The sequence below is a fragment of the Lycium ferocissimum genome, chromosome 3 (assembly GCF_029784015.1).
Source record: "Lycium ferocissimum isolate CSIRO_LF1 chromosome 3, AGI_CSIRO_Lferr_CH_V1, whole genome shotgun sequence".
In the NCBI taxonomy this organism is placed as follows: Eukaryota; Viridiplantae; Streptophyta; class Magnoliopsida; order Solanales; family Solanaceae; genus Lycium; species Lycium ferocissimum.
In genome coordinates this window covers 66,090,373-66,117,565 of record NC_081344.1, presented here as the reverse complement: position 1 = coordinate 66,117,565, position 27,193 = coordinate 66,090,373, and the positions used below count along the sequence as shown (strand labels likewise).

The following is a 27,193-nucleotide window of genomic DNA, read 5'->3' as shown; positions in this document are numbered from 1 at the left end:
AAAAAAAAACCCCCTCAAATGAAGTAAGAAGCAACCATTTATAGGAGACCAAAACTAGGGTTTGGTATTCAAATTTCAAAATTGAAAATGTCAAAGGGTGTCACGAGTTTGAAAATTTGGGCGGGCCTTTTACGCTCGACGTTCGGATTTTGGTGTACATCTTAACTTATTCGATCGAGAAAAAAGGGAAATGGACAAACCCATTAATGGTTTTCGAGGTGAAGGCGAGAGAAAGAGGGGAAAGAAAACAAAGTTTACCTTCTTTTGATTCGTTGAATCCGGATGGGGAAGGACAATCCATTAAATCCCTTCCACAAAGTGGCCATACACGGCACTGTGATCGTGAAAAGGAATACATGATTTTCCCAAGTTCGTCGGGTAGAGAGAGAAAGAGGAGGAGAAAAGGGAAAGAGGAGACGATACGTATTGCACGAAAATGGGTAGCTTAAAGGCTTCCATTTTGAAGAAAATTGTCAATCTTTCTTGAAAGAGGAAAGAGGAAGAAGAAAACAAAAGGGCGTGGTATGCTTGTTTTTGGTTGAAGGGATTAGGGATTATTGTTCATTAGGTTTTAGGAAATAAGGATTGGGCGAGTTGGGTACAAATTAATGGGCTATGACGTTTGGGCTATTAAATTTACATAAATGGGCTTCGGATGTTGGTCGAAAAACATGGCCCTTTTCTTCATTCAATTAGTTATTCTTGGGCTTTTAACTTAATAACCAGTACAATATATACTAGGTGAATACGATTAATAATTAGTATGTAGAAAATAAAGGATTTAATAAAGTAAAATTAATTTAACGAGTACAAATCTTAAAAATGAAACGATGATGAGCTATTGAAAGATTTGTGATAAAATAACGAAAGTAATGTTGATAGAAAAATAGTAAATGAGAGTAATGATATTAATAGCAGTAAAATAGTAGCGAAAATAAAATATTTAGGTTTAATTAATTTAAAAGCCCAAGGAAATAAATTGGAATAAAGGAGGGACAAAATTGGGTGTCAACAGATGCCCCTCTTCGACTGGAGACGATGTAAGAGTTTTCGGGCGAAGAAGTTGACGTAGAACCCGATTTGTTCCGACCAACAAATATGACTGGGAAGAATTTTAGAAATACGGTTTAGGAGAATTGGTGGAATGGGATAGAAAGAGTTATGGCCGAACCATGGTCTTGAGTCGCCTACATGTCTCGGGTCTTGTTGAAAATTAAGCGGCATGAAGTTTAAAAGAAGCGGGTTGATCCTGACGCTACGTCTTTTGCCCCAGTGTTGAATTATGGTGAGACTGGGATATAGTAAAACCACAAGATTGTGAAAAGAGTTGAGTACAGTTGTAGCGGTGGATATGAAAGAGAAATTAACCTACGTAGCACGTGTTTGTGGACGTAGGCGGAATTGAGTTCGAGAGTAGATCCGTGACCCTTGCTTGTGAGTTTGGTATTCCTCTTTAGCAAGTTTGCCCCAGTTCACTGCGTAAGATAAAGTTCCACGTTGCGTTGTGTCTCTGTAGATTGTACTTTCTAAAAGACTGAAATTCATGTCAAAATTAGTAATAAAGTTGAAAGTATAAAATTATAAAGAGTGTAACATGATAGTAAATATGAGTGTGAGAATGAGGATGAAGCCGTGTGGCTTATAATGAGGCAGTGTGGCCCAAATGTCGTCTCTGGTTGTCTTCAGGGACTTGAATGAATGCGCGATGTTTATGCTGAATATCTCCAGTTGTATTTGAAGATTTTAATAATAATACGGCCTCCCGGTTTGTCTTAGGGACTCGATGATAAATGATATCTCCGGTTGTGGAATTTAAAGTAAAATCGTTAAAGTAGATAAAGTGAATGGTAAAGTAAAGTAGTAAAGTAGAGAGTAAAGTAAAAGTGTAGCCGTTTGGCTTATGCAGATGAGGCCGTGTAGCCATGCGATGTCTCCGGTTGTCTTCGGGGACTTGATGATAGTTCATGTGAGGCTGTGTAGCCGAATGATGCCCCCGGTTGTCTTCGGAGACTTAATGATGATCCCTCCGGTTGTCTTCGGAGACTTAATGTTGATTCCTACAAATTTCAGGGTAAAGTGGTTAAAGTTGATAAAGTAAATGATAAAGTGGAGAGTACAGTTATAGTGTAGTCGTCTTGCTTATGCATGTGAGGCTGTGTAGCCAAATGATGCCCCCGGTTGTCTTCGGAGACTTGATGATGATCCCTCCGGTTGTCTTCGGAGACTTAATGTTGATTCCTGCAAAATTCAGGGTAAAGTGGTTAAAGTAGGTAAAGTGAATGATAAAGTAGAGAGTAGAGTTATAGTGTAGCCGTACGCTTATGCATGTGAGGTCATGTAGCCAAATGATGCCGGTTATCTTCGGAGACTTGATGATGATCCCTCGGTTGTCTTCGGAGACTCATGTTGATTCTGCAAAGTTCGGGGTAAAGTGGTTAAAGTAGGTAAAGTGAATGATAAGAATGTAGATTCACATAAAAGAGAGGGGAAAGTGATAATATAGCCGTTTGGCTGATGATGTTGACGGTATCGTGATAAGCCAAACAGCGACACGTAATCCTGATTTAATTCATCTTCAATCTCGGTAACCTACAAAACAGGTATAATTGTTAATAAAGTCATAGGGTCATTGTAATAAAGAATGAAAGTAGAGATAAAGTTGGAAATAAAGCCGTTTGGCTTTCAAGGTGAGGCCTCTCGGCCATGTTTAATGGACTTGACTGTTGATCTCGCGATTTTAGGTTCCTGCACTCAAAGAAAAATTCTTAGTTTGGGAGGGGGAAGTTGATTCGTGTTGACTCGAAGCTTGACTTTGTTGGCGCTCCATTCGTCTTGTTTGTTTAGATCTTGTGATCTCCGTTCAAGCCTCGGTAGATGAACAGTAGTGAAACAATTGAAAGAAAGTATTTCATTTGAAAGGTAGGTATGTAAGTATATGTATAAAGAAATGTAATTATATGTACATAAGTTGTGAAATATATATGTAATTGTATGTATGTAAGGAAAGATATATATGTAAGTATTTGTATATAAGTTGTAGATATTTCTGCCCACCTCAGAATGTGACACAATTGAAAAGTCATTTGTCTATACTATTTCCTATCTGGTAGCCTTGGTCTTGTCGGTGTCTAACTCTGTTCTTGTCTAATCTTTCAAAATATGCCCCAGTTTTGGTTCAAAAGGGTGTACTAAACTTATATTGTGGTGTGACCGAACCTTATATAGGTTGCCTACGTATCCTGCCAAAGGAATCAGGTCAGAACGTAGTTCGTAAGGTACCTAAAATGGTTTGAAATTTTCTAATAAAGGGACCGAACCCGATGTGGATTGCCTACGTATCCCACCAAGGGAATCAGGTCGGCGTAGTTCTGTTACGTAAATGGCTAAAGGTTTGTTGGATTTCTACCTAAACGTGTTTGACCTGTAATGTTGATAGTCTACGAATCCCGCCGAGGGAATCGGGCCATGTATAGTTATTCTTAGGTAATAAGGATTTTGGATTTTTTGTTGTAATGCAACCGAACCCTATGTGGGCTGCCTACGTATCCCACCACGGGAATCAGGTCGGAACGTAGTTCGTACATCGTATTAAAGGAAAGGTTACAAACTAGGTTGTCTAATCTAATGTCGTCTTTTGATTTTCTTGACTGATAGCTAGCTTTCAGGCTTATGTCATTACCTATCGGCTTTTAAATGGAATCTTGTCTTGTCCTCTAATTTCTTTGTTACTCTCTCGGGGTGTATGTTGTCTATTTGTTTATGTCACAATCATAGAATTGGCAGATTTTATGAAGAAAGTAGAAAATAACAATAATAGATGATTGAGGAAAAATCAGAAATGCATTTATAGTTTTGCGATTTAAACTTCCAAAAGATGAGGCGAAACAAAAAAAGTTTTAGGGCACAATTTAAGCCTCAATTTTAAAATTGTGCTATCTCAAAAGTTCACTACATGTTCAAATCTACCAAGACTCCCGGCGAACCAAAGACGGAGTACAAGTCCACTTCTTCAGAGTCTCTCCTGGTTCGGCACCCGGATAGTCGGTGTCTCGGTGTTGTGAGTAGTTGTAGCAACAATCTTTACTGGTGCAGCAAAGTTGGAGACATGCCCCTCTCCATCTTTCCAATTGGCGCAATGGCCTCTTTTAAATTCTTGACTTCTTCGATAGTTATCATGTTCACGTTGGCGTTTTCGTGAGTAGGCGAAGGGATTGTTGTTCACATTGGGCCGAGCTCTAGTGAGCTGGATTGCTCCTTCCTTAATCAAGGCTTCAATCTTGTTTTTGAGCCCATAGCAATCTTCGATCCGTGTCCAACGACTCCAGAGTGGTAAGCACAGCGTTTGGAACCATCAAACCATTTTGGAATAGGATCGGGAATCTTCCCTCCAATAGGTTGTACCACGCCTGCCGCTTTCAGTCTTTCAAATAATTGAGCCGGAAGGTTCAGCGAACCGAGTGTAATTTTGGGTATTTTTGATGTTCGGGTTTGGACGGGCTTTATGTGTGGTATGTGGTCGATTTTGGTAAATGGGAGCTTGAACAGGTTGGTATGGACGTGGGTTTTGATAGTGAGGTGCTCGGGGTTGGTAGTAATTTGCTTGGGTATTGTAGACAGGGTAAGGAGTTAGTGGAGCAGTGTAGTGGTAAGGGTAGAAGGGTTGTTGTGGATAGTTGTAGTATGTAATGGCTCGGTTTGGTGGGTTCAGAGGAGTAGTTGTAGGTGGTGGATTAGTGTTGGTGGGTAGAGGAATGTAAGGCGTATGACCTAGTGATTGATTTGGTGAGTTGACAGGTGGTGGATTTGCAAGGGTGATTGAAGGAAAGTTGTTGTTGGTAGATGCGTTATTTCGGGGAGGAAAATATTCTGGAACTGGAAAATGATGCGGGTTTGGTGCGACGTTCATAGGTTCAGGAGGTGGACTTTGGAGTGTAACGGATAAGTTGGTCACGTTTTTAACTCGATTTAGTTCTCCGCGTAAATCCTCGATCTCTTGAGTCAGGCGGGCGATGGTAGTGCTATGTTCGGAAGTCTCAGGGGGATCACTAGGGATCACGGTGTTTTACGAATCGGTTGAAATAGACGCGGCGGATCGGACATAGTAATTTCCTTTCCTTGAATCATCCAAGCTTGCGTTGAGGTAACGAAGACGTCTTTGACCTTGTGAGGTAAGGATGGCCGGCCATTGAGTGTCAACACGAATCAACTTTTGGGAATAAACATAAAAGAAACATAAAGTGCAAATGATGTCAGTCTAGGTAAAGTCATGATTACGTAAAGTCAAGTAGGTCATGTAGCAAATAATTCATCAAATAAAATTCAAACAAGTTGTCAAACAAATGTACATGGATATATCAAACAATAACGCGTCCTAATATGCATGTGACCTCTTTGTGCCGGAAGGCGTAGGCCTAACGTTTGTTTGAAGGGTAAAGTGTGCCATAATACGTCATTCCATTGCTTTTGATTAATTAAACAAATTCTATTTCCCAAAATAAAGTACAAAATATAATATTTATTACCTATTAAATGAATACAACATAAAGTATTTCCTAATACATTTTACTACGTCTAGATGTACAGCTCCATTTGTGATGTCACTGGTCTTCGGCATTTGTTGTACTCCAATGCGGATCCATACCTGTCATAGAAATGTTAGTTGTTCCCTCCCTCCTAAAGTTTAATTGATTAAAGCAAATAGTCAATATTTAGGCACGATTCCCTTCAAACATGCACATAAAGTATGATTTAGTGTCACTTGGGGTCGTGGACCCACTTGGACGTTTGAGTAAAGTCATCTAATGGATTTAATACACCAAGGGTATTAAACCTCCTAGGTCATGAAATGTATGCCCCAAGTAACGGGTGTTGGTTTAGCTCTATCCTAGGTTGACTAAGAGTTGGTTTACTAGACGCAAGGTTCCCGAGCGGACTACTCGAGTGAGAAGGCTACGCGGTCACCGGTATTCGGACACCCCGCGCATATGCCAACTCTCCTAAAATTTGGATTTTTTGAAAGAAATTTGCGGGTGCGCAAAACACACCTCGCGTGTACGTGTGATAGTGTGAGTTTCCAGAAGTGGAGAAAAGTGAAACGGAATGACAATTTATATCAAAGCAGTAACAGCAAAACAGTTTACATCGAACAAATAATTAATAGCATGTAAAACAGTCAATAGCAAATAGAGTAATTAAAACAAGCACACAAAACCTATTTAAACTAAGTCCGTTATGGTTAGAACCTAAGTATTCCCCAGCGGAGTCGCCAAGCTGTCATACCCTATTTTAACCTAAGTCAAAATAGTTTATAACATCCCGGTAATTCCGGGGTTAATTAGAGTTAAGGAGTCGCCACCTAATTGTTATGGTGAATTAGGGCACCTAAGATTATTAAAGTTATTATCTAAAGTTGATTTATTTTAAAGTCTACGAAACCAAAAAGATCTAGGTAAGGGTTCAACTAACCTAGAGGGAAGGTATTAGGCATCCTCTAAGTTCCATTAATAATGGTTAATCCGACCGGACTTAGATGAATTAATTAGACTAGTAAAAATGTAAAATATAAATACTAACCTATAAGGTAGTTGATTTAAACTAAGAATGGAAATTAGTGCTTAACAGTTAAAGGCCGTGACTAAAATGTATTGTGGAGTTTCAAAAGGGCGAATGAAATTTCAAAGGTGGTAATGTATGTGAATTTGGTGTTGATTCTTTGTTCGTAAACATATTTTGTATTGCTATATCTTCGGTAAGCATATTAGTTCAATAAACACACAATTTTTTTGTTTGTTGATTCTACATTTTATATCTTTAGTACTAAGAAATGATAATAAAGCAGCCCTAGTTCTTATTTATGTTGTTAGTCTCTTCTAATGGAGAACACATAATTAAAGATAAAGATCATTCCAACACAAGTAAAGTGAAAGCAAGCGGAAATAAATAAGATGACCCATAGCCATGTCCGGCTTCAACGAAAAAGATAAAATCTCCTATGTAGTCCGCTGTTCGAACAGTGCAAAGGCGAGGAAAAGTGAGGGTATGCGGACTCCGCGCAATAGCGGTGGCATTGAGTTTCGAAGGGAAACTCTCCGGCTCCGGTGTTCATGCAAAAGAAAAGAAAAATAGGATCAGAGACAACATAGCGTAATAAAACAGTAGAGTAACCACGAGCAGCAATCTTTCTTTAAATAAGTACTAAAACAAAAGATCGGCCCAGCCAAAGGATTAAACATTTGCTGAAAATTTGCAGCAGTTAAGTTAATCTAAAAAAAAACGGTGTTCTTAGCTTCAAAACACCATAGCAGCTCAGCTCAGAATGAAGCTAAAATTTGGTCCAAATCGCGGCAGAAACTTAGTTCAAAATGCAGCTTTTTACGACCCGAAAGTGCAACAACCAAATGGCTAAAATTATAGCAGTTCGGGACCGTGAATAAAGCAAAAAAAAACGGCTAAAAGGCAACACTTCATGACTCAAAATAAAGCAGCAAAATGATTAACATGCAGCAGCAGTTTCGACACCAAAAGGGAACAGCAAAATAACTAATGTGCACCAACAGTTCAAGAACATTATCGAACATCTAAAGGAGCATTATATCTCTACAATGAGCTGAACAGTTTTAGCATGAGAGGCGAAATAGACCAGAAAACACATGATGCATTGTGTGCGCATAACAACGTCACAACATGATTTTTCAGAATAATCTAGACGAGTATGGAAACTTGATTCCTAGTATTTAAAGAACACATAACCTCATCTCCATTTAGAATTGTAGAGGTTAATACTATGGATTCATTACCATTTCCCAAAAATAGAGTTCTCCTCAGATGAAAGTGGGAGGGAAGACCATACTCATCTCAATATTCACTAGTATGACATCAACATATGTTCACATTCAACCCGATATTCAGCTGAGATTTAATGGACGATTAATCTGTAAAGTGAGATCCCTCATATCATAACAGCTACTAATCGGCCATCTTATTTTATTCAATTTATCATCTATTGTTTCAGATAAGATTCAAACGACATCGTTAAACTCTAAAATCCAATTTCAACCAAACATTTCAGATTCGGAGAAAGGACGAGTTCAACTTCAGCAAACGAGATTATACTCGATATATGCATTCGTATCCACTGAATTGTATTAACAGAGGAAACCAACAAAATTGCAAATCATACATCTTATGCTACACCGAGACTTGTCTTAACAGTAATGACCAACAAAATAGAAATAGGGACAACGATTTTACCTCTTGTGGGTGCAGTGAAGTGAGGGCGTCAAATCTCAAGTCTACCCTCGAACGCGACGAACTCGAACTCGAGAAAAAGTCTTTCGAATCGAAAATTCGACAGAGATGGACACTCTTTTAGAAGGAAGTTCGGTTTGATTTTTTAAATAATCCTAAAACGTGAATAGAATGGCTTGAAACAGACTGGAACTGGAACAGATTCAAAATCTAAAGTAATGGAAAGGTCAAAATGTTGAATGTGGTGAAGTCGGTTGTTCCCCCCCAAACGTTACGACTGAAGAGTATTGATATTTTAAAAGGTACATCTGCGGCCCCAAAAAAAAACCCCCTCAAATGAAGTAAGAAGCAACCATTTATAGGAGACCAAAACTAGGGTTTGGTATTCAAATTTCAAAATTGAAAATGTCAAAAGGGTGTCACGAGTTTGAAAATTTGGGCGGGCCTTTTCTGCTCAACGTTCGGATTTTGGTGTACATCTTAACTTATTCGATCAGAAAAAGGGAAATGGACAAACCCATTAATGGTTTTTCAGGTGAAGGCAGAGAAAGAGGGGAAGAAAACAAAGTTTACCTTCTTTTGATTCGTTGAATCCAGATGGGGAAGGACAATCCATTAAATCCCTTCCCTAAAGTGGCCATACACGGCCTGTGATCGTGAAAGGAATCTGTGATTTTCCCAAGTTCGTCGGGTAGAGAGAGAAAAGAGGAGGAGAAAAGGGAAAGAGGAACGATACGTATTGCACGAAAATGGGTAGCTTAAAGGCTTCCATTTCTGTGAAAATTGTCAATCTTTCTTGAAAGAGGAAAGAGGAAGAAGAAAACAAAAGGGGCGTGGCTGCTGTTTTTGGTTGAAGGGATTAGGGATTATTGTTCATTAGGTTTTAGGAAATAAGGATTGGGCCGAGTTGGGTACAAATTAATGGGCTGTGACGTTTGGGCTATTAAATTTACATCTGGGCTTCAGATGTTGGTCCGAAAACATGGCCCTTTCCTTCATTCAATTAGTTATTCTTGGGCTTTTAACTTAATAACCAGTACAATATATACTAGGTGAATACGATTAATAATTAGTATGTAGAAAATAAAGGATTTAATAAAGTAAAATTAATTTAACGAGTACAAATCTTAAAAATGAAACGATGATGAGCTATTGAAAGATTTGTGATAAAATAACGAAAGTAATGTTGATAGAAAAATAGTAAATGAGAGTAATGATATTAATAGCAGTAAAATAGTAGCGAAAATAAAATATTTAGGTTTAATTAATTTAAAAGCCCAAGGAAATAAATTGGAATAAAGGAGGGACAAAATTGGGTGTCAACAGATACCGGATCATCACTGGGTATCGGCCATGCATCATGAATGAATGAGAATATATGCAATGCGTATTTCAACATCAACAATCAGGCTCAATATCGCAAGTACCAACAATGGGGTACGCCAACCATATTTATCAAAATCACAATACCAATAGCGGGTATGCCAACAATGCATCAATATAACAATACCAACAAAAGGTATGCCAACAATGTATCAATATCACAATATCGACAATGGGTATGCCAACAATGTATCAATAACACACAATACCAACAATGGGTGTGCCAACAATGTATAATATAACAATACCAACAATGGGTATGCTAACAATGTGTCTTAATCAAGTCGAATAACTAGATCTAATCACTATCAACAACTCATGGCATCAAGCCAACACAACAGAACAGTCAAACACAACACAACGGGGTGGCTAGTCCCAACACACAACAAGGCCCAAACCTAAGGCAATATCCAACCTAACTTCATACCCGAAGGTTCACATGCTGTCTCCGACAATATAATCTAAATATGTGCTTCGTTATACGAAGTCTCACCAAGGGTAAGCCATAACCTACCTGGATTGCCGAACCGCAACACCAACAACTCACTTATTTGCCTTGCCCTTCCGCTGAAGCTCAGAACCAAAGTAGTCTAAGCATAATCGAACTCTATATTAGAAATCATGAAGAATGATACTAATATTGCTATGATTTCAATTAGGTCCATTTTAACCCTTCAAATTGGGGAAACGGGCCCGCAAGGGCAAAATGAGAAATTTGGGGGCAAAATATCAAATTAAGTACTGGATGATCATAACCCAACCATTGATTATTGTTTTAATCACAAGGATTGGCCTAAATCTGATTCCAAGCAAAAACCCCCAAATTGGGTATAAACCCTAAGTCTCCAAATTCGAAATTCAACGTTAAAAGTGGAATATACTTGATTAATAAGCTTAGATTAGTCAATATCTAACATGAACATCACCACTTTATCCTTAATAATCTAGGGAGATGTTCTTCCAAAACCCTCTCTCAAGTTCCATCTCTAAGGGATTGTTAAGGGGAAAAGGGAATCTAAGATGATTATGATTAAGGAAGAGTAAAGGATTAGGCAAGTTTTACCTCCAAGAATTTCTTCAAGTTATCTCCAAGAACAGTTCCCCCACGCTCAAATATTGAGATGAGAAATAATGAGGGTCTAGGACTTATTTAAGACATATTTAATGAAATATAACTGCTCGTCACCGCCCTGCAGCGGCGCCGCTACAGCAGCCCAGATACCGCCACAGCGGTAAGGCCAACCCTACACATGGCCGCCCCAACGGTCATCCCACCGCCGCAGCGGTGTAGCTGAGGCAGCTCTGGTGCCGGTATAGCGGGCACCAGACACCATAAATCCCCGAATTTTCTAAGTCTTCAACCAAAATCCTAGGTTATTCCCGAGCCCATCTGCTCATAAACCGGACCCACATAAAATTACGCTGCGAACACGCTTGTGGTCTCGAAATTCTCAACGGAGGTCTCGTTGACCGAGTCAACCTCCAACACCTTAATTTCCATTTCCAACCCAAGTCCGTAAATGCATCCAAGTGCATTGGGAACTGAACCAAACACGCACACAAGTACTAAATAACCATCCAGACCTTTCGGAGTCGACGAAACTCCGAGAAAGGTCCGTTCACTCAAAATTCAACTTCGGGTTAACAATTTTTACTATAATTCTATTCTTCACAAAAGTTACCCGAATTCGGTCTAGACACCTCGGGGAGCATGCCACCGGTCCCCTTGGGTAAAAAATGAGCTAATCAATGCTCGAAAAAGGGTAAAAATGCCGGAAGGACTATAACGACCAAACGGGTCATTACAGAAGAAGGATTGCTGTTATACCCCATTTCAACCAGGGTCAAAATGGTTTACAACATTTTGATAATTTTGGGGTTAATTAAAGTTAAAGAGTCGCCACCTAATTATTTATGGTGAATTAGGACACCTAAAGTTTATTAAAGTTATTGTCTAAAGTTAACTCCATTTTAAGGTCGACAGAACCAAAAGATTCTAGGTAAGGGTTCAATTAATCTAAAGGGAAGGTATTAAGCATCCTTTAAGATTCATAAAATGGTTAGCCGATCGGACTTAATTATTAAAAAAAAAAAAAAAAAAAAGCCTTGTGAAATATTAGTATTAGCCTATAAAGTAGTCGATTTAACTAAAAAAAAAAAAAGAGTTGTTTACCATAGAAAATGATATTGTATTTAAATACTTTTGAAAATAGAGTGCAGTTTAGCATATTTCCCACTAAGACCCAAAATCAGGAAAAGACGCTAAAGTAACTAGTTCATTTGAAAATCTGATATGCATCAAGACTTGAGGAGATGTAATTCTTCTTCAATTCAGTTTTCTTTTCTAAAAAAAAAAAAAAAGAATTCTCTAATAAACACAATCCGTTAAACCATTCGACTTAAACTAAACTTAAAAAAAAAATCTTGAACTCTAATGAATGACTTTGAAAAAGGAAAATGAGTTAAAACTTCTTAAAAAATGAATTTAGGCCATGTGCTAAAGTAGCGAAATAGGGGGCATACTACTATCTGTGATACAATTACTCCCTTAATTACTAACTGTAGGTGAAATTTAGCACGACCAAATAAAACCAATTGTTAGTCTTGTTGTTCACCAAAGATCACACAAGCAGATAGAGGCAAATAAACCAACACCACAAAACAAATTAATGGAACATTTTACCAAGTTTCAACGGCTTCTGTGCAACTCAGACATGGAAGAAAACAGGGGAATTGTAACGGCCCGCTTGCATTAAGATTCAGAATTTCACCCTGTCCCTCTTTTGTTTCTCTGTTCGGATGCATTTTAAGAGGGAGCAAGGGAAATAAATGGCGAGGAAATGTGGATTCCGTGGTCCAGCGATGACATCAAGTCTTAAAACAAGACTCAAGAGCACTCCCGTGTGTTATGCAAAACAAAGAGAAGAAAGTAGAAATGAGTTAAGAGAGGAACATATGCTTCTTAACAAATATTAAGATCAGAGAAGAAACATATAATTTGCAAGCTCATATTAAAACAAGTATACATAAATGTCCTGGTAACCAGAAGCACAAAAATCTAACTCTTGCTGACATGAAGGTTCTTAAGTAGTGTTCTAAGTTATATGATAAACATTACATTCCCTCTTCAAGTAATGTCCTAAAATTGGATTTCTTTAGTGACAAATAAAAATAAATAATAAACCGACTTTGGCTTTTTGAAAAAAAGCGTGAGAGTCATATTCTAGCGTCGCACTACTCAAACATGAGATCAAAGTCAATCACATACAATCCAAAATCATGGCTTCTAATATAACTTATTGTCTATATTCAGATTTGAATAACCAACTACAGTGATGTTTAAATATATCTGAACCATTTTAGCCTTAACATATGGGCAGGATTTTCAAGTCTGAAGCAAAAGAAAGTTCAGGCCATATTCTCTTGTCACATACTCAACCACAAAACAACAACATTCTACATCATTTGTAAAGCACAAACTAAAATCACGGGGCCAAACAATGTTAGGGATTTAAAGAAAGATTCATATAACATGTGATCATGATTTTTAACAGTACTTAAACGCAAGAATAATACATTCAGGCACCAATTGCATAAGAAATTGCTTGAACACTTTGGATATGGTTTCTAACTTCTAAATCATGTTTGGGGCACAACATATATAGAATATTTAAACAAATAAATTTCAAGCAAAATTTTAGCAGATGAGATTCGGTTAGTCTAATAGATCATTTCTAACTCACAAAATACATATACAATAGAAGAAAAGAAAATCAAGTTTAGATCTAACCTTTTTGTGGTGGAGTGAACTAGGACGTCGGGACCTCGAATCTACTCTCTCGTTATGAACAGATCCGAACCTCACAAAATCTCTATCACAACTAAAGTCTAACTGAGACAAGAGGAACTCTAGAAGTTAAAGGTTCTTAGAGTATAAAAATGTACAGAGATTGTATTAGGTGTGGTGGTATTCCAAGATGTTTTGGCTGAAGAGTTAGATATGTATTTATAGGAGAAAGTTAGGGTTTTCAGATTTAAAATTTTGAGCACAACAAACAGAGTCACGGGTGTAGAGCCGTTTGAAATCAAAATCGAATCTGTACAAGTTGATTTTTTCAGAAACTTCAAAACTGTTTTGGCCATTTGTGTTGACCAAATCGTTGAAGATGAGAGAGGAAAGTATTGTACGAAAACGGTGTAACACGACTCTATCCATGGCTGAAAGCAAATGGAATTTTGCTCAAAGAGAGAAGGAGGAGAGTGTACGGTTTTTTTTTTATGAAGAGACCAAGCTTAGGATTTGATTTAGTGTTCATATGGGATGGAAGAAATGGGCTAGACTAGACACTGATTTTGAAGGCATTTGGGCTTAGTTTGGTCGTGGGCTGCTGATGGGTCCATGTAATGGGACATTTTGGCCTATTTTAGGATTTAAACCTCTTTTCCTTGTATTTCTTTGAGCTTCTTTATGTTAACAAAATGAATACTATATATATGTGTGTGTGTGTGTGATAATAATAATTTAGCAATTACCATTAATAAGGTGTAATTTAACATGCTAATTTTATCATTAGTAGATAAAATATAAGGTAATAGTAGAGTAAAAATATTATCTGGGTTGTATCTTATGATTAATACGTAATAAGTAAGTAACAATGTGCGAGGTATTAATCAAGTAACAACACTTAACAATAATAATATAGTAGTAGCGATTGTAATAAAGTAAGGGCGAAAAATAAGATATTTAGTTTATCAATAATGTAGAAGCTCAAAAAAATGAATTGGAATAAAGGAGGAACAAAATTGGGTGTCAACAATAGCATCAAGCAGTGGTGGTTAAACTAAAAATGAATTGGAATAAAGGAGGAACAAAATTGGGTGTCAACAATTGCATTAAGCAGTGGTGGTTAAACTATCTCATGGAGCGCCAGATTTAAAGGAGTCAAGGTCACTTCTGCCAAAACATCTTGGTACCAAGGCCAATTGCTTAATTGGTTTACTTGCTCCAAGACAAATCTTGTTGAGGTTTGACCAATATGAAGATTTTGTATAGATTTATCTGGCTCAGTTAACTATCTTCTCTACAATGGACAAGAGCGTCCATATAGGGTATTTCCATGGTCCATTGGATTTAATCCTAAGGAGGAAACGACTAAGGCTGTGGTATGGATTTCTTTACCTGATTTATCTCCTGATTTGTTTGCAAAGAAGTCTCTACTGTCTATAGCGTCCTCGGTTAGGATACCAATAGCTATAGATAAAGCAAAAATCAACTCTAAAGGTCATACTCGATCTAATAGATAAGCTTCCAAATCGTATAAGGCTGCAGTTCGTGGATGGAAAATCTGGTAAAGTTGTCGAGGTTTTCCAGGAGATTGTATATGATAATTTGCCTTTATGTTGCAACTATTGTAAGAACCAAGGTCATGATGAAGGTAGTTGTCGTCTGATATTGAAAAGATATAAAAATAACAATCAAGCTGATGGCGAAGATGAAGATGGAAGTGTTGAAAAATTTCAAGGTGATTTGCGTACAATTTTAGATGGGAAATTTTTTAAAAAAGGGACTAATGAGGCAGTAAAAGGAGTAGATCTTTCCAGTCCCACTGTTAGTAATGCATTATTTGAAATTCAAAATAATGCTGCGAATTTGAGTGGTGTGTCGAATAGCAAATCAGGGCAGCAACAACTTGGAAACGGAGGAACTAGTGCACTGGTTGCTTCCACTTATAAGCAAAATCATGGATCAGGTGAAAATTATGGAAATAGAGGTGTTTCAGAGGTGTTTTCGCAAAGCAGTTAATGACAGTTAGAGAAGCTGCGAAAGCACAATCTAAAGTCGCAAACGTCGATTGAGCGATGCAGCCAAGTTCGCCAATTACGAGCAAAATCATGCGAGCCACAATGGAGGTTGATACAGGTAATATTGTTCATGAAATAGCTTCTGGAAAAGGAGGTGTTTTAGAGATTCCATTGCAAAATCGTGCAACCACAATGGAGGCGGACTTGGATACTGTTTTAGCATCAAAACTAGTTGATGCTATAGTAGAGAAATCGCCATTAGTGGCTCTTAATATTAGTGCTACTCATATGGAAGAATTTGAGCAGCAATTAAATAGCAATGCAATCGAAAAAGCAGGAGCAACACCAAGAGTTGGGGTCGATGAGTCACGAGTTGATTCGGGGCAAAAAGCGATTGATACGATTGATGTTAATGCTTGCTAAAAATTAAGCCGCATGTTTTGCAAGTTGAAAACGAGAATGGAATTAGAAATTGGACATTGGTTGCACACCAAAATTCAGGGGGAAGCGGTATTGGTTCCTCGGCTAGTCAAAGTAATTCTCCAAGTCGGGGAAAAGGTGCGACGGGAAATGTTTAGTTGTGCGTCGATCCTAATTTAATTCTACCAACTCAAAATATTTTGAAACCATTGTCCGGTACTGAAATATTTCAGCTGGAGCATTGTGTGGGGAAAAATAATACTTTTGTGCGGGGAAAAATAATACTTTTGTGCAAGCTAATTTTACAAACGATTTGATTGTTTCGAAGGAAAAACCAGGGGAAACGAGCCCTCCTAGGTGGGCAGATTCAGTTGAGGGAGAGGAGCATATTACTTCTCCTCCTAGGAGTAAGTTAAGTCCTCAAGCACCCGTATTTGTGCCTTCAAGTAAGGCAAATCCATCTATGACAATGAGAGATACATTGAATGCAATTGATAACTCTAAAAAGAGCTTGTCCATTACCACCAAGGATATGGGAGTATTGGCAAAGAGCCCTGAGCTAGGAGTTGTAGTTTCAGGAGCTAATCCAACTACAACTTATGATATTGACTTGGGTTATGACATGTTCGATGGGGATGATGAGGATGATATACTGGACATATGCTTTGATAAGGTGGCTAAGGATGGGATCTCTCACCTAGGCAACAAAGAAGTGAAAGCAACAAAAGCAAAAAGAAGACACATGGAAGGCAGCATAGTTGGGATGGTAAGGTGAACGAGGAATTTGTTCTAAGGCACCTACCGATGCGACTGGCAAAGCAGAATCATTTGACGGTATCAACAACTTTAACAAGATCCAATAAATCTAAGAAGAAGTGATGAACTATCAAGTGTTGTTGGACAGATTTGAAGAAGAAGACAAGAAGAAAATACTTCAAGTTACATTAGACGGGCAAGATATATTTTTTAGGTCATACATATATAAAATAAAGTTTGAGGTTGGTAACTCAACTTTATTCTTGGTTTTTTTTTTTTTTTTTTTTTTTTTTTTTGCATTACTTAAGTAACCTCATTTGCAATATCATCATAAAGTGTATTATAAACTCTGTAATGATCATAAAATACCTAGTTTTCTCTAGCTCTTATTTTCTTCATGCTTGTTAATTAGTAGAGGTTCATTACCTCATTAGGATTAGTAAGGTAAGGCATAGCCCACCTTGCTTATACTCTTCTCTTTGAGGTTTGCTTTTATTGATTAATAAACCGCCTAGTGGATTGATTTAAAAAAAAAAAAATCATTTTACCAGTATTAGACAAATTTTATTCTCGTACAAGTAGTCATGTCATAGCAAAATAGAAATTTAAGAATATGTAACTGATAAACATGTGCTATCATTTTTTCAATTAGATAAAACAGAGAAAATCAAGTTAAAATTGAGATAAATTAGAATTGAGAAGGAAAAAAAAAACTCAATGCAAGCTTTCTTTTATTATATTGATATCACCATCGCGCCTCATGATATGATTCCGACTGTTATCTAATCTCTCAAAATCATGTAAAAACAAAGAAAAACTGTCATATTATTACATCTTAATGATCAACATTGTGAAGCAGCAAATTTTAGTTTGTAAACCGATTAAACTACATATCAATACATTCAAAATCAACTAACAATCAAAATTATCGTATATTTTATCACAAACTAAACAACCTGACAAAAAAAAAATTGTTACCATTAATAGGAAAGAAACTAACTACTGACATACTTAATAAAATACAACATCGTAGAATTTCATCAAGCCAGCATAAGAAGAACCAGATAAGTTTACCATACCAAGCTCATAAGAACTTTATTATATGAAGCATTTTAGGCTTGATATTTCAAAGAAGTTTTGGCCATTATGTACAAAGCAAAAAATATGATTAACTCTGGAAGCATTACCTGATAGTATCCAAAAAGAGAAGGATTGAAAGGGTTTTGTTTTGTCCTTGTTTTTCTGGAATACTTATTCATTTTATACATGAACTTTAACGTTAGAGAAAGAGTCTGTCTTTACTTTTGCATTTAATGGAAATTATGAGCTGAATGCAAATGGGCAGATTTTAATGTTCTTTTACACCTCTTCAGATCAATTGTCGATGGGTAAAGAAATACTTATGGGGGATAAAATATGACTCTTTGCTACCCTTTTACCATGACTCTTCGTTGCCCCTCACAATTGTTCAATGCCTCATCTATTACAATAATAAATAGGGGTAAATCATTATTAGAAAAGGGGAGATGAGGGGGGGAAAGGAAAAGAACTCAAAAAAATGACAAAAAGGATAAACAACATTCTAGGCCATACAGAGGTGCCGCATCACCTTATCTATGCCTAGCTTTATATTATATATAGATATAGATTAATTCCGAGCAAGAGGAAACCCAAGTGTATCTTTTTTTTTTTTTGGTGGGGGCGGGGGGTGGGGGGTTGGGGGACAGAGATGTTGACGTACTATTTACATAGTAGAAATTACTGTATTTGTAGGAGTAGCATTCTTTTTTACACATTATTTTAGAAGATATATATTCAACACAACTTCATTCTTGATGAAATTTGAATTTAAAACCTCTTCAGCACTTGGTCAATCCGGGGGTAAAATGAAAGGGCTGTACTGTCCTTTAGCGTGGCTTTCCCTCTGCGTTTAATTTTATTGATGTGTTGACCTTTTCTCCTTTAAATATGTTTTCCTTTTTTCTTTTTTGTTATATAGTTGATATGGTAGTAGAGATCAAAGATTTTAACTTAGTGAATGCAAACCGTTTACCAAAAAAAAGAATGCAAACCATCGCATGCACTGCTTTTTTGTGACAATAATTTGGGACTTGATCCATTTATACAATTTATTTAAATTATATATATAATTCGAGTTGAAGATAGTAGTTGCATCTACGTACACTAGCTAATTTTGCTTTACAGGTTTATTGCTGGAGTGATGTTCGGCTAAAAATGCATATATTTAATCATTATCATCTCACATTCTATTTCCTTTAATAGTCTTTTGATTATAAATTATATTTCTTTGTGCTTAACATTATATTTTTATTATATAAGAATAAAGCGGTATGAAATTAAAGAGATTTGGAGTGAAATTGATGGAAAGACAGAAAGATTAAAAGAAGGGGAGACAAAATGGGAGACACTCCCTAAACTTTGTCTCCCAAGTTGAAGACAAAACAAAAGCAGGAAAAGTTTTACTATGTGTGAGATATGCCATGTCATATTTGTGTGAGGGTATCTATTAATTGAGAAGTGCACAGTGGGTCCTACATTTTTACTCTTTTCACTAGTGACCTTTCATTTTTCTCTTCACATGCCACGCTACCACCTTCGAAAATTTATTGTGCTTTTTTTTTTTTTTTTTTTTTTTTTTTTTTAGTATATATTCAATTCAAAGTTGCTACATTCTACATCCGAGAAATTCAAAATTTTAAGTGTCATCAAAGTAGACCCTGAATAGGGCTGTGCAAAAATTGGTTTAACCGATAAAATTGAAGGAAAAAAATATTATTGATTTACCGATATAGAGTTATTGAGTTAATGATTTTTATACAATTTTGTAATTTTTTTTATTGGACTACCAGTTCGATTATGATTTTTACATTTTTATTAACGGATAACCGGTAACCCAATAAGAATATAAGGTCTTATTAAAATTATATTTTTAAGTATATTTCAGTGATATATCTTTGTGAAGATGCGGGAGGCCAAACCAGTTATGTTTCAAAACTTTACTGGTCCAATTTATCGGTTAACCGATTTTTGCACAGCTCTAGACTCAGGGTCTACTTGTGTAAAGCACCAACAACTCCATGCTGTGTGGTTTTTAATTAAAAAAAAAAAAAACTTTTCGAAGTATCCTAAATTTCATCTTTAGTTATCAGTTTTTTAATTTAAAACTTTTTTTAAGGCCAAATATTTTCTTTTAAGGTAGTTTGGAGTTTAACTGAATTATTAACAAGAAATTGAAAAATTGGATAATGAAACCGAAGAATATCTTAAAGAATTTTGATCTGTGTATAATAAAATTGATTTTAGAATTAATGAAAAATAGAAATGAGAAGAGAGGAAAAGGGTTTAAAAATTAATGAAAAACAGAAAATGAGAAAAAAGGGGAAAAGAGGAGAGAGAAATTGAAGAGGACGAAAAAGAAGGAGGATGAGAGGATAAAGTGGTGGGCTTATAATTCAATTAAATATTCACACACCATGTCATACATATTCTCTCATGGTAAAATTTTTCCATTGCCAAAAGTTGAAGCTCTCGCTCCGCATGCCTGACTTGAAGAAAAGTGTCATCTGAATCTTTTTTGGTTTCCCGTGTTGCACCCGCATCGCGGGTGTGACGCCAGCCAGCTATTTTTTTTCGGTCCGAGTTGAATTTAGTTTTTAAAAGCCTGGTTTTTTTTTGTTCTCTATAAACACATATCCTACACGATTTTGACATAACTTTGGACCTAGAGAGAGCTTAGAGCCTCCATGAAAGTCGTAGTTACAGGTTTTATCTTCTCTTCTCTGTAATACTTATTTTTACTTTTTTTTTTTATTTGGATAATTTATTGTTTTTCCTCCATGTCTATGTGGAGCTAAACTCGTTAGTTCTAGGGTTTAGGCTCAAACATAAAAGTTAACGTTTGATTATCGTTTACATCTATTGGTTTTCCATCAGTGCATTATTTATTTATTTATTTATTCTTGATCTTAGTTGTTTGATTATCTGGACAATAGTTGAACACTATCAGTGGCATGTGAATTGAACTAGGGATAGGGAATTTGCATGCGTAATAAGAATAAATAGAGCTTGTTCGAATAATGGTTTCGCTAATGAGGATAGGAATATACCCTTTAGCCTTACTTAGTTGAATACGGAGTTATAAATGCGTTCTTGTTATTTTATGATGACTATAGAAATATAGGCGTTAGAGTAATATCTACAGGCTTGTGAGCAACTCGGAAGATACTAATAAATCAATAATTAAGCCGTCAACTAGTAACCCTAGAAATAAAATAGATGTACGATTGGAAGACTCAACTGGATTGGTAGTACCACTGATATTTGCATTTTGACATTGCAATTCGAACAAGTGATTTTAATCCTACATACCATTAAGAGATCTCTACACCTTATAAATTTGGCTTCCTATATTTTTAGCTATCAATGTGGGACTTTATTCGCACACCGAGAATCTCCCCTCAAACTAAGTTTCATGTGGCCCACTCTCACTATCTACGCATCAATTTCCAAATTGTACAAGAGTATTATGGCAATCGAAGCCCGCAATTCGCTTCTTCTTGTGTGCACGTCTCCAAGCTCGTAATGGTAACCAAAAGCGAGCCCGCATCATCTCTTTGCCATCGTCATACTCGTCCCGCCGAACCTAAGCTTTGATACCAGTTGTTAGGTTCAATCAGCCCTCATATACTCTTAGCATGGTGTCCGCTTTGGGCCAAACCCACACGATTTTTCTCCAAAAGGCCTCACACCATTAAGAGATCTTTAAACCTTGGTCATACCCTGCTAGAAATTTTCAGGAACTTCAACATTACTTGTAGCAGTTAGTTTCTGCCCCGGATCAGCTAGCGACGCATCAACTACGTCTCTTGGTGTCACCCCTGTTTTATCAACGTTACTAGCTCTTAATTGCCAGTAGATTCGCACACATCAGTAGCAACAATATTAAGAGCCACCAATGGAAATTATTCTACTGTAGCATCGACTGGTTGTGACACTAAAACAGTAGCGAAGTCCCGCCGGTCTCGAAATTGCAAGACGCCCCTGTTCCTGAGGAACACGTTCATCAGTTGAACTCATAATTATTTTTGAACCCAATACTTGATGGCTTCCTCGAAGCAACTTGCGACGCAAGGACCGACGCTTTAGTTAGCATCAGTTAGGAGGTTAGCCGACTAATTTCTATTTAGCTAAGTCGATAAATTAGAGTAATGTATATTCATTCAGTAAAAGTTTTACACAATATCAATATCAGAATCCTTGTTGCGAAAATCGAAGTAAAATCACAGTAATAAAATTATTTATTAGCAAAGTAAAATAACAACACTTGAAAAATAAGTATTACTATAATAATATATTTATTTAGTAAATACAACGTGAAATATTTTTCCAGGATTAAACAAGTTCCTCTCTAATTACAAAAATCAACAAAATTTAATTACAAATCCAGCTTTAATAGAAAAGGAAATAGGGGAAAATAAACAATTAATATTTTATGGGGAAAATATATCAGAAAGAGGAAGAGGACGTGTGATGGTATAGGAAAGGAAAGGATGATTCTTTTTTATTTTTGGGTGTGTTTTGTGGGGAGCAAATGTGAGCCTATTATAGGCTTTAAGAGACAATAATCTCTTGTCATGTGTTAAGCATATTTGGCAAACAATAGTGATGCATAGTGCCACATATTAATCACTTGCCACTCTATATTTTTAAGATGACATTTGTCTAGCTATTTGGCCAAAAATTGGTGAAGCCACTTGTCCAAAAAATTAGTGAAATATTATTACAATTCTTCTTTTCTCAATTGTTTCTGTCATCTTCTTCTTGTTCGCCTTTGTGAGAACTTCCATTACTGTGCATGAAAGGATTTTTTCCATAGTTTCTCTCAATAATAACAATATTTAGGTTGTTTATTCTTAAAGAATTTGTTAAAGAGATTCATAATATTAATTAAATTAAAAGTCAAAGGGGCAAATATTATAGTACATAAGTTGAATATTGTTACAAATAACACCATCAATGTTATTTAATCTGCTATAGCATGTTAACTTATCATTTATTATATAGTTTACCAGTGAATGCTTATTAAATAGAGTTATCTGCAATTATTGTTTAAGTAACATAAATATTTTTTACGATATTAATGCATAAAACTTAAAATCATATATTTCTAATGGCGTATAATTTATTAGCACATCCTTCCTGATCATCAGACACACTGGTTTTTCTATCTTAAAGGCTTCTTCACTAGAAGAGAGGATAAAATTGAGAGTCAAACCTGGACGCTCATCTCTAGGACATAATTCCTTACTTCATCCCCAAATAATATAAGGTAACAATTATTGACTTTGATAAGTTTGAATATTTGCATACACAGTCATTTGTTAATTAAATTTGTTTCTTGAGAATCACAATTTATATCTTAAATCCTATATATTGGATGGTTTAGGTAACATATATCAAATATGTTTATAAATTTAATTTGTTAAATAATTTGAAAATCACAATTTATATCTTAAATCCTATATATTGGATGGTTTAGAACATATATCAAATAGTTCTATAAATTTAATTTGAAAAGTCAGTCTAGTTAGGATTTCAATTCCATGTTTTCTCCATACCCCACTTGTGGAAATACACTATGTATATTGTTGTTGTTTTACGCAGAACCTTTGCAATTGGGAACTAATAAATGTAAATTCTGTAACGAGAGCTAGTATTCTTTAAGTTGTAAAAGCTAATTAGGAAACTAATCAAATGGAATCTTTTACATGGTCATTGTTATAAGAAGTAAGAAAAGTGAAGTGTGTCACAAGGGTCATTGCCAGCCATTTCAAAAAAGATAAATCCAACTACCAAATTCCATGAATCATGAGCAAATGACTAATGACCTTTCTTTTGGCCTTAGCTACAATATTTTATTATTACTAGTCCTAATTCATTGACAAGAAGTCTGTGTGAACATTCACCAAAGTAAGATTCCAAACATAAAAGGTGTGATACATCAAATTTGGAATAAAGGGTGTGTTTTGTATGGAGGAAAATAAGTGTCAATCAAACGGATTCTTTTACATGGTCTTTAGTGCATTATGAACTCGATGGTTCGTGTAATTTAACAACAGCATAGTACATACATTCTTTTTTGTGTAAAAACTTCCTTTGAGTTAATTCTAATAAATCATTCAAGATAGGGCTTATAAACTTAAAAAATATATACCAATTTTTCCTTTTCTTTCACCAGATATGCTATTTAAAGAGATTCAGAAAAAATTCAGTTATGAAGATGTTAATTTAAAAATCCTATGCTCGCAGCGATGATGTCCTTTTCCATATAAAAGGTCTTGTTTTAGGAACCATGAATATTCAGTTGTTGCAGATTCTCTTGAAAGGGAACTGACAGATCTTATTCCATTTTCATAGTTCTCACTTATATCACTCTGATCCATCAGATGATTGGCTTAGGTTTGATTCAAAGTTTTGTAGAAATATTTGTAGTCATTGGCTTCGGTTTGACTTCCATATATCATCAAAACTATATATATCAAGAAACGAGTTTGCTTCCTACAACCTTGATTAAACACACTTAAGTACTTGTGCAAAATTGAAAGCTTAACATATATAACTGACATAGGTAATGAAATATCATACAAGAGTAGACAATCTGATTCCACCTAGTGCCGACTACTAACAAGCTGGAGTCTAATCTTTTTAAGTGTTGAAAGAGCATCTTTCATGCTAATTCTTGCATCAGGTATCACTAAAGTGCAGCTCAACGCTAATTCCATGACAGATATCAAACATTGCATCTTTGCATCAATTTGTCCATCCCTTGGCTGTACCAAATTAGAATCCACCACCTTATGAATTTCACTTGGAAAGGAATCACTAACCCAACGTTGTATGTTGAATTCTCCGGTAAATATATCATCACTTGGTCTCATTCTTGTAAATGTCTCCATCATCAAGATGCCAAAACTATAAACATCACAGTTTGTGGATACTATTCCATCTTGTCCATACTCTGAAATCATGGTAAAAAACATTAGAAAAGCTTCCTAGTTATCGTTGAATATGCTAAAACTGGCAGTACCAATTTAAGTTTAGGTCAAGTAATTAGCTGGGTATTCTAAGGATATGAGAAAACTTTATGAAGTTCTAATATACACGAGCAATATATCCAACGGTTGCAATTGTCCTTGTTTGAACAAAAGCCTCTCCTGGACCTAACAATTTTGCAATGCCAAAATCACTAACATGAGCAACCATTTCTTGATCTAGCAAGACATTGCTTGGCTTCAAGTCACAATGCACCACAGGTGTTGAATAGCCATTATGGAGATAATCCATTGCAGATGCAATATCTATCATTATATCCAATCTCTGCAATAAGTTCAAGAACAAGTTGTGAGTGTATAACCATTTATCAAGTGTCCCATTAGGCATGTATTCTAACACTAGGGCCTTGAATTCAAGGTTGGAGCAGCTGGTGATGACTTTGGTCAGATTTCTATGGCGAAGGTTCCGAAGTATCTCACATTCTGTGTCAAAACTTTTGAATGCACCCTCCAATTGCACATTGAATACCTTTGCTGCGAAAAGGGTACCATCTTTAAGTATCCCTTTGTAGACCATGCTGAAACCCCCATTACCAAGCAAGTTGCTTTCGTTGAATCCTTCTGTTGCCTGTTCAAGTTCATAATAGGAAATTCTTTCATGCCCTTTTACTAGATACATATCTCCTTGACTTGTATTCTTCTTTGTGTTTCTCAATCTTAACACCACATATACAACAACCAATGCAAGGAGTGATCCAATCCCTAAAAAAATATATAAACTTGTAAGCACTCTTTTTCTTCTTCTTGACTTCTTTGTAGACTTGGTTGCGCATGGTTTCACATTAAACCGGGAGTCACCACAGAGTGCACCATTGGACAAGAAAGATTGACTTGTAAAATTTGCAAAAGGACCACCCATGGGAATTTCTCCACTGAGTTTATTGAATGAGATGTTAAGGTATTTGAGATACACAAGAGCTTTTAATGATTTTGGAATTTCACCACTAAGATTGTTATAGCACAAATTCAAGAAATCCAAGGCCAACATTTTGCCAAATGATTCTGGAATAGGCCCCTCTAATGTATTATGTGCTAGAGAAAGTTTAATCAATTTATCTAGACCCCCTAGAGTGCTAGGAATCTTACCGGAAAAATCATTTTTTGACAGATCAATGAGTGATGCAGCCTTTAAGTTTCCAATCTCAAGGGGAATTTTCCCACTAAAAAAATTGGATGAAATATTGAATTCTATGAGATTGCGAAGGGCCCCGAAGCTTGTAGGCAATCTAGAATTCAACTTGTTGTAAGCTAGATTAAGATACCTCAAACTAGTAACTTCTCCTAAGCATGGTGGCATGGAACCTGAAAACTGATTTTCTGACAAGTCTATTGCACCGAGATTCTTTAAACTGCATATAACATCTAGTATGGTTCCTTCTATCTTGTTTCTTTGTAGGTAAAGTTGTTGAATATTTAGCATGCCTTGGACAGTTCTTGGAATATGTCCGGTCAACTCATTGTTAACTAGACCCATCCTTATCAGACCAGTAAGATTACCAATTTCTTCAGGAATGATGCCTTTAAGTTTACAATCTGATCCTTCAAAAACCTCTAGAGAGTCGGAGAAATTCCCTATAGATGTAGGAAAAATACCACCCAATGGATTATCACCAAACGAGATTACTCTTAGATTCCTACAGTTTGTCAAAGATGTAAGGAAGCTCAATGCTGAATCGCTGAAAAAATTATTATTCTGCAAGTTAAGAAGCTCAAGGTATTCTAAGTTACCAAGTGATTCAGGAATTGGACCTGTGAAACTGTTGCTTGAGAGATCAAGCATTCTGAGTCTTGAAGAATTTGAGATTGAAGCAGAGATAAAACCACTCAGATTATTTCCTCCACAAAGAAAGTTTTCTAGGATGGGCATTCCACGGCCTAAATCTGAAGGTAGAGTACCTGAAAGCTTGTTTAGTTTCAAGCGTTAGGATCTTCAGTGTTGACATGTTGAAAATGCTTGCAGGGACAGAACCAGTAAACTCATTCTCGCCTAAAAACAGCCCCTTTAGTTTCTTAAGATTACCTAGCTCCACTGGTATCTCTCCTGTTAATTTGGGGCAATGTATGAGTACCGGATGGACTAGAACTAAGCGAGCTACAATATTCCAGAGTTATGTTATAATATCCCATATTGTTCTCCATCACTCATGAACAAATTACTGAAGTGAACATGTAATACAGCTCTATCTGAACTATTGAAAATTACTAAATCAATATATCAATCAATCTAACTATGCATAGTTTTAGTTTGGATCAACAATATAAATCCCCTTATTCAAATAAATTTATTAGATTATCTATGCTAGTAACATACCACGGTCTTCCCAATCCATGTAGTTACATTATTTCTATGCTAACTACGTTTGAAAAACCTATATAGGTAGAGTCAATTTGATTAAATCAAGAATAAGGTAGAACTATTGGGTGTTCTCATTTTTTAAGATCCTAATATGAAA

The 27,193-nt window shown here is 36.1% G+C and overlaps 1 protein-coding gene and 1 pseudogene across 3 annotated transcripts; one reads left to right on the top strand and one right to left on the bottom strand.

Moving 5' to 3' along the window:
* LOC132049012 (receptor kinase-like protein Xa21) overlaps nucleotides 1–15,433 on the top strand; it is a 29,744-nt pseudogene extending 14,311 nt beyond the window's left edge.
* Nucleotides 15,434–24,073: 8,640 nt separating this feature from the next.
* LOC132050449 (probable LRR receptor-like serine/threonine-protein kinase At3g47570) lies at nucleotides 24,074–27,040 on the bottom strand. Of its 3 annotated transcripts, none has more exons than XM_059441695.1 (2): nucleotides 24,849–27,040; nucleotides 24,074–24,646 (listed from the first exon to the last, which is right to left on the bottom strand). In XM_059441695.1, the coding sequence occupies exons 1-2, from the start codon at nucleotides 26,605–26,607 to the stop codon at nucleotides 24,297–24,299; spliced, it is 2,109 nt and encodes a 702-aa protein (XP_059297678.1). In that variant the 5' UTR covers nucleotides 26,608–27,040; the 3' UTR covers nucleotides 24,074–24,296. The 3 variants fall into 3 exon arrangements, with proteins under 3 accessions (XP_059297678.1, XP_059297679.1, XP_059297680.1); XM_059441696.1 differs by having other exon boundaries at nucleotides 24,532–24,646; nucleotides 24,880–27,039; XM_059441697.1 differs by having other exon boundaries at nucleotides 24,536–24,646; nucleotides 24,889–27,039.
* Between the last annotated feature and the right edge of the window lie 153 nt (nucleotides 27,041–27,193).

Coding starts and splice junctions, on each gene's coding strand:
- LOC132050449 (XM_059441695.1), bottom strand. CDS start 26,607: ATGCCCATCCTAGAAAACTTTCTTTGTGGAGGAAATAATCTGAGTGGT. Junction 24,647..24,848: donor TGGCATTGCAAAATTGTTAG/GTCCAGGAGAGG, acceptor CCATGATTTCAG/AGTATGGACAAGATGGAATA.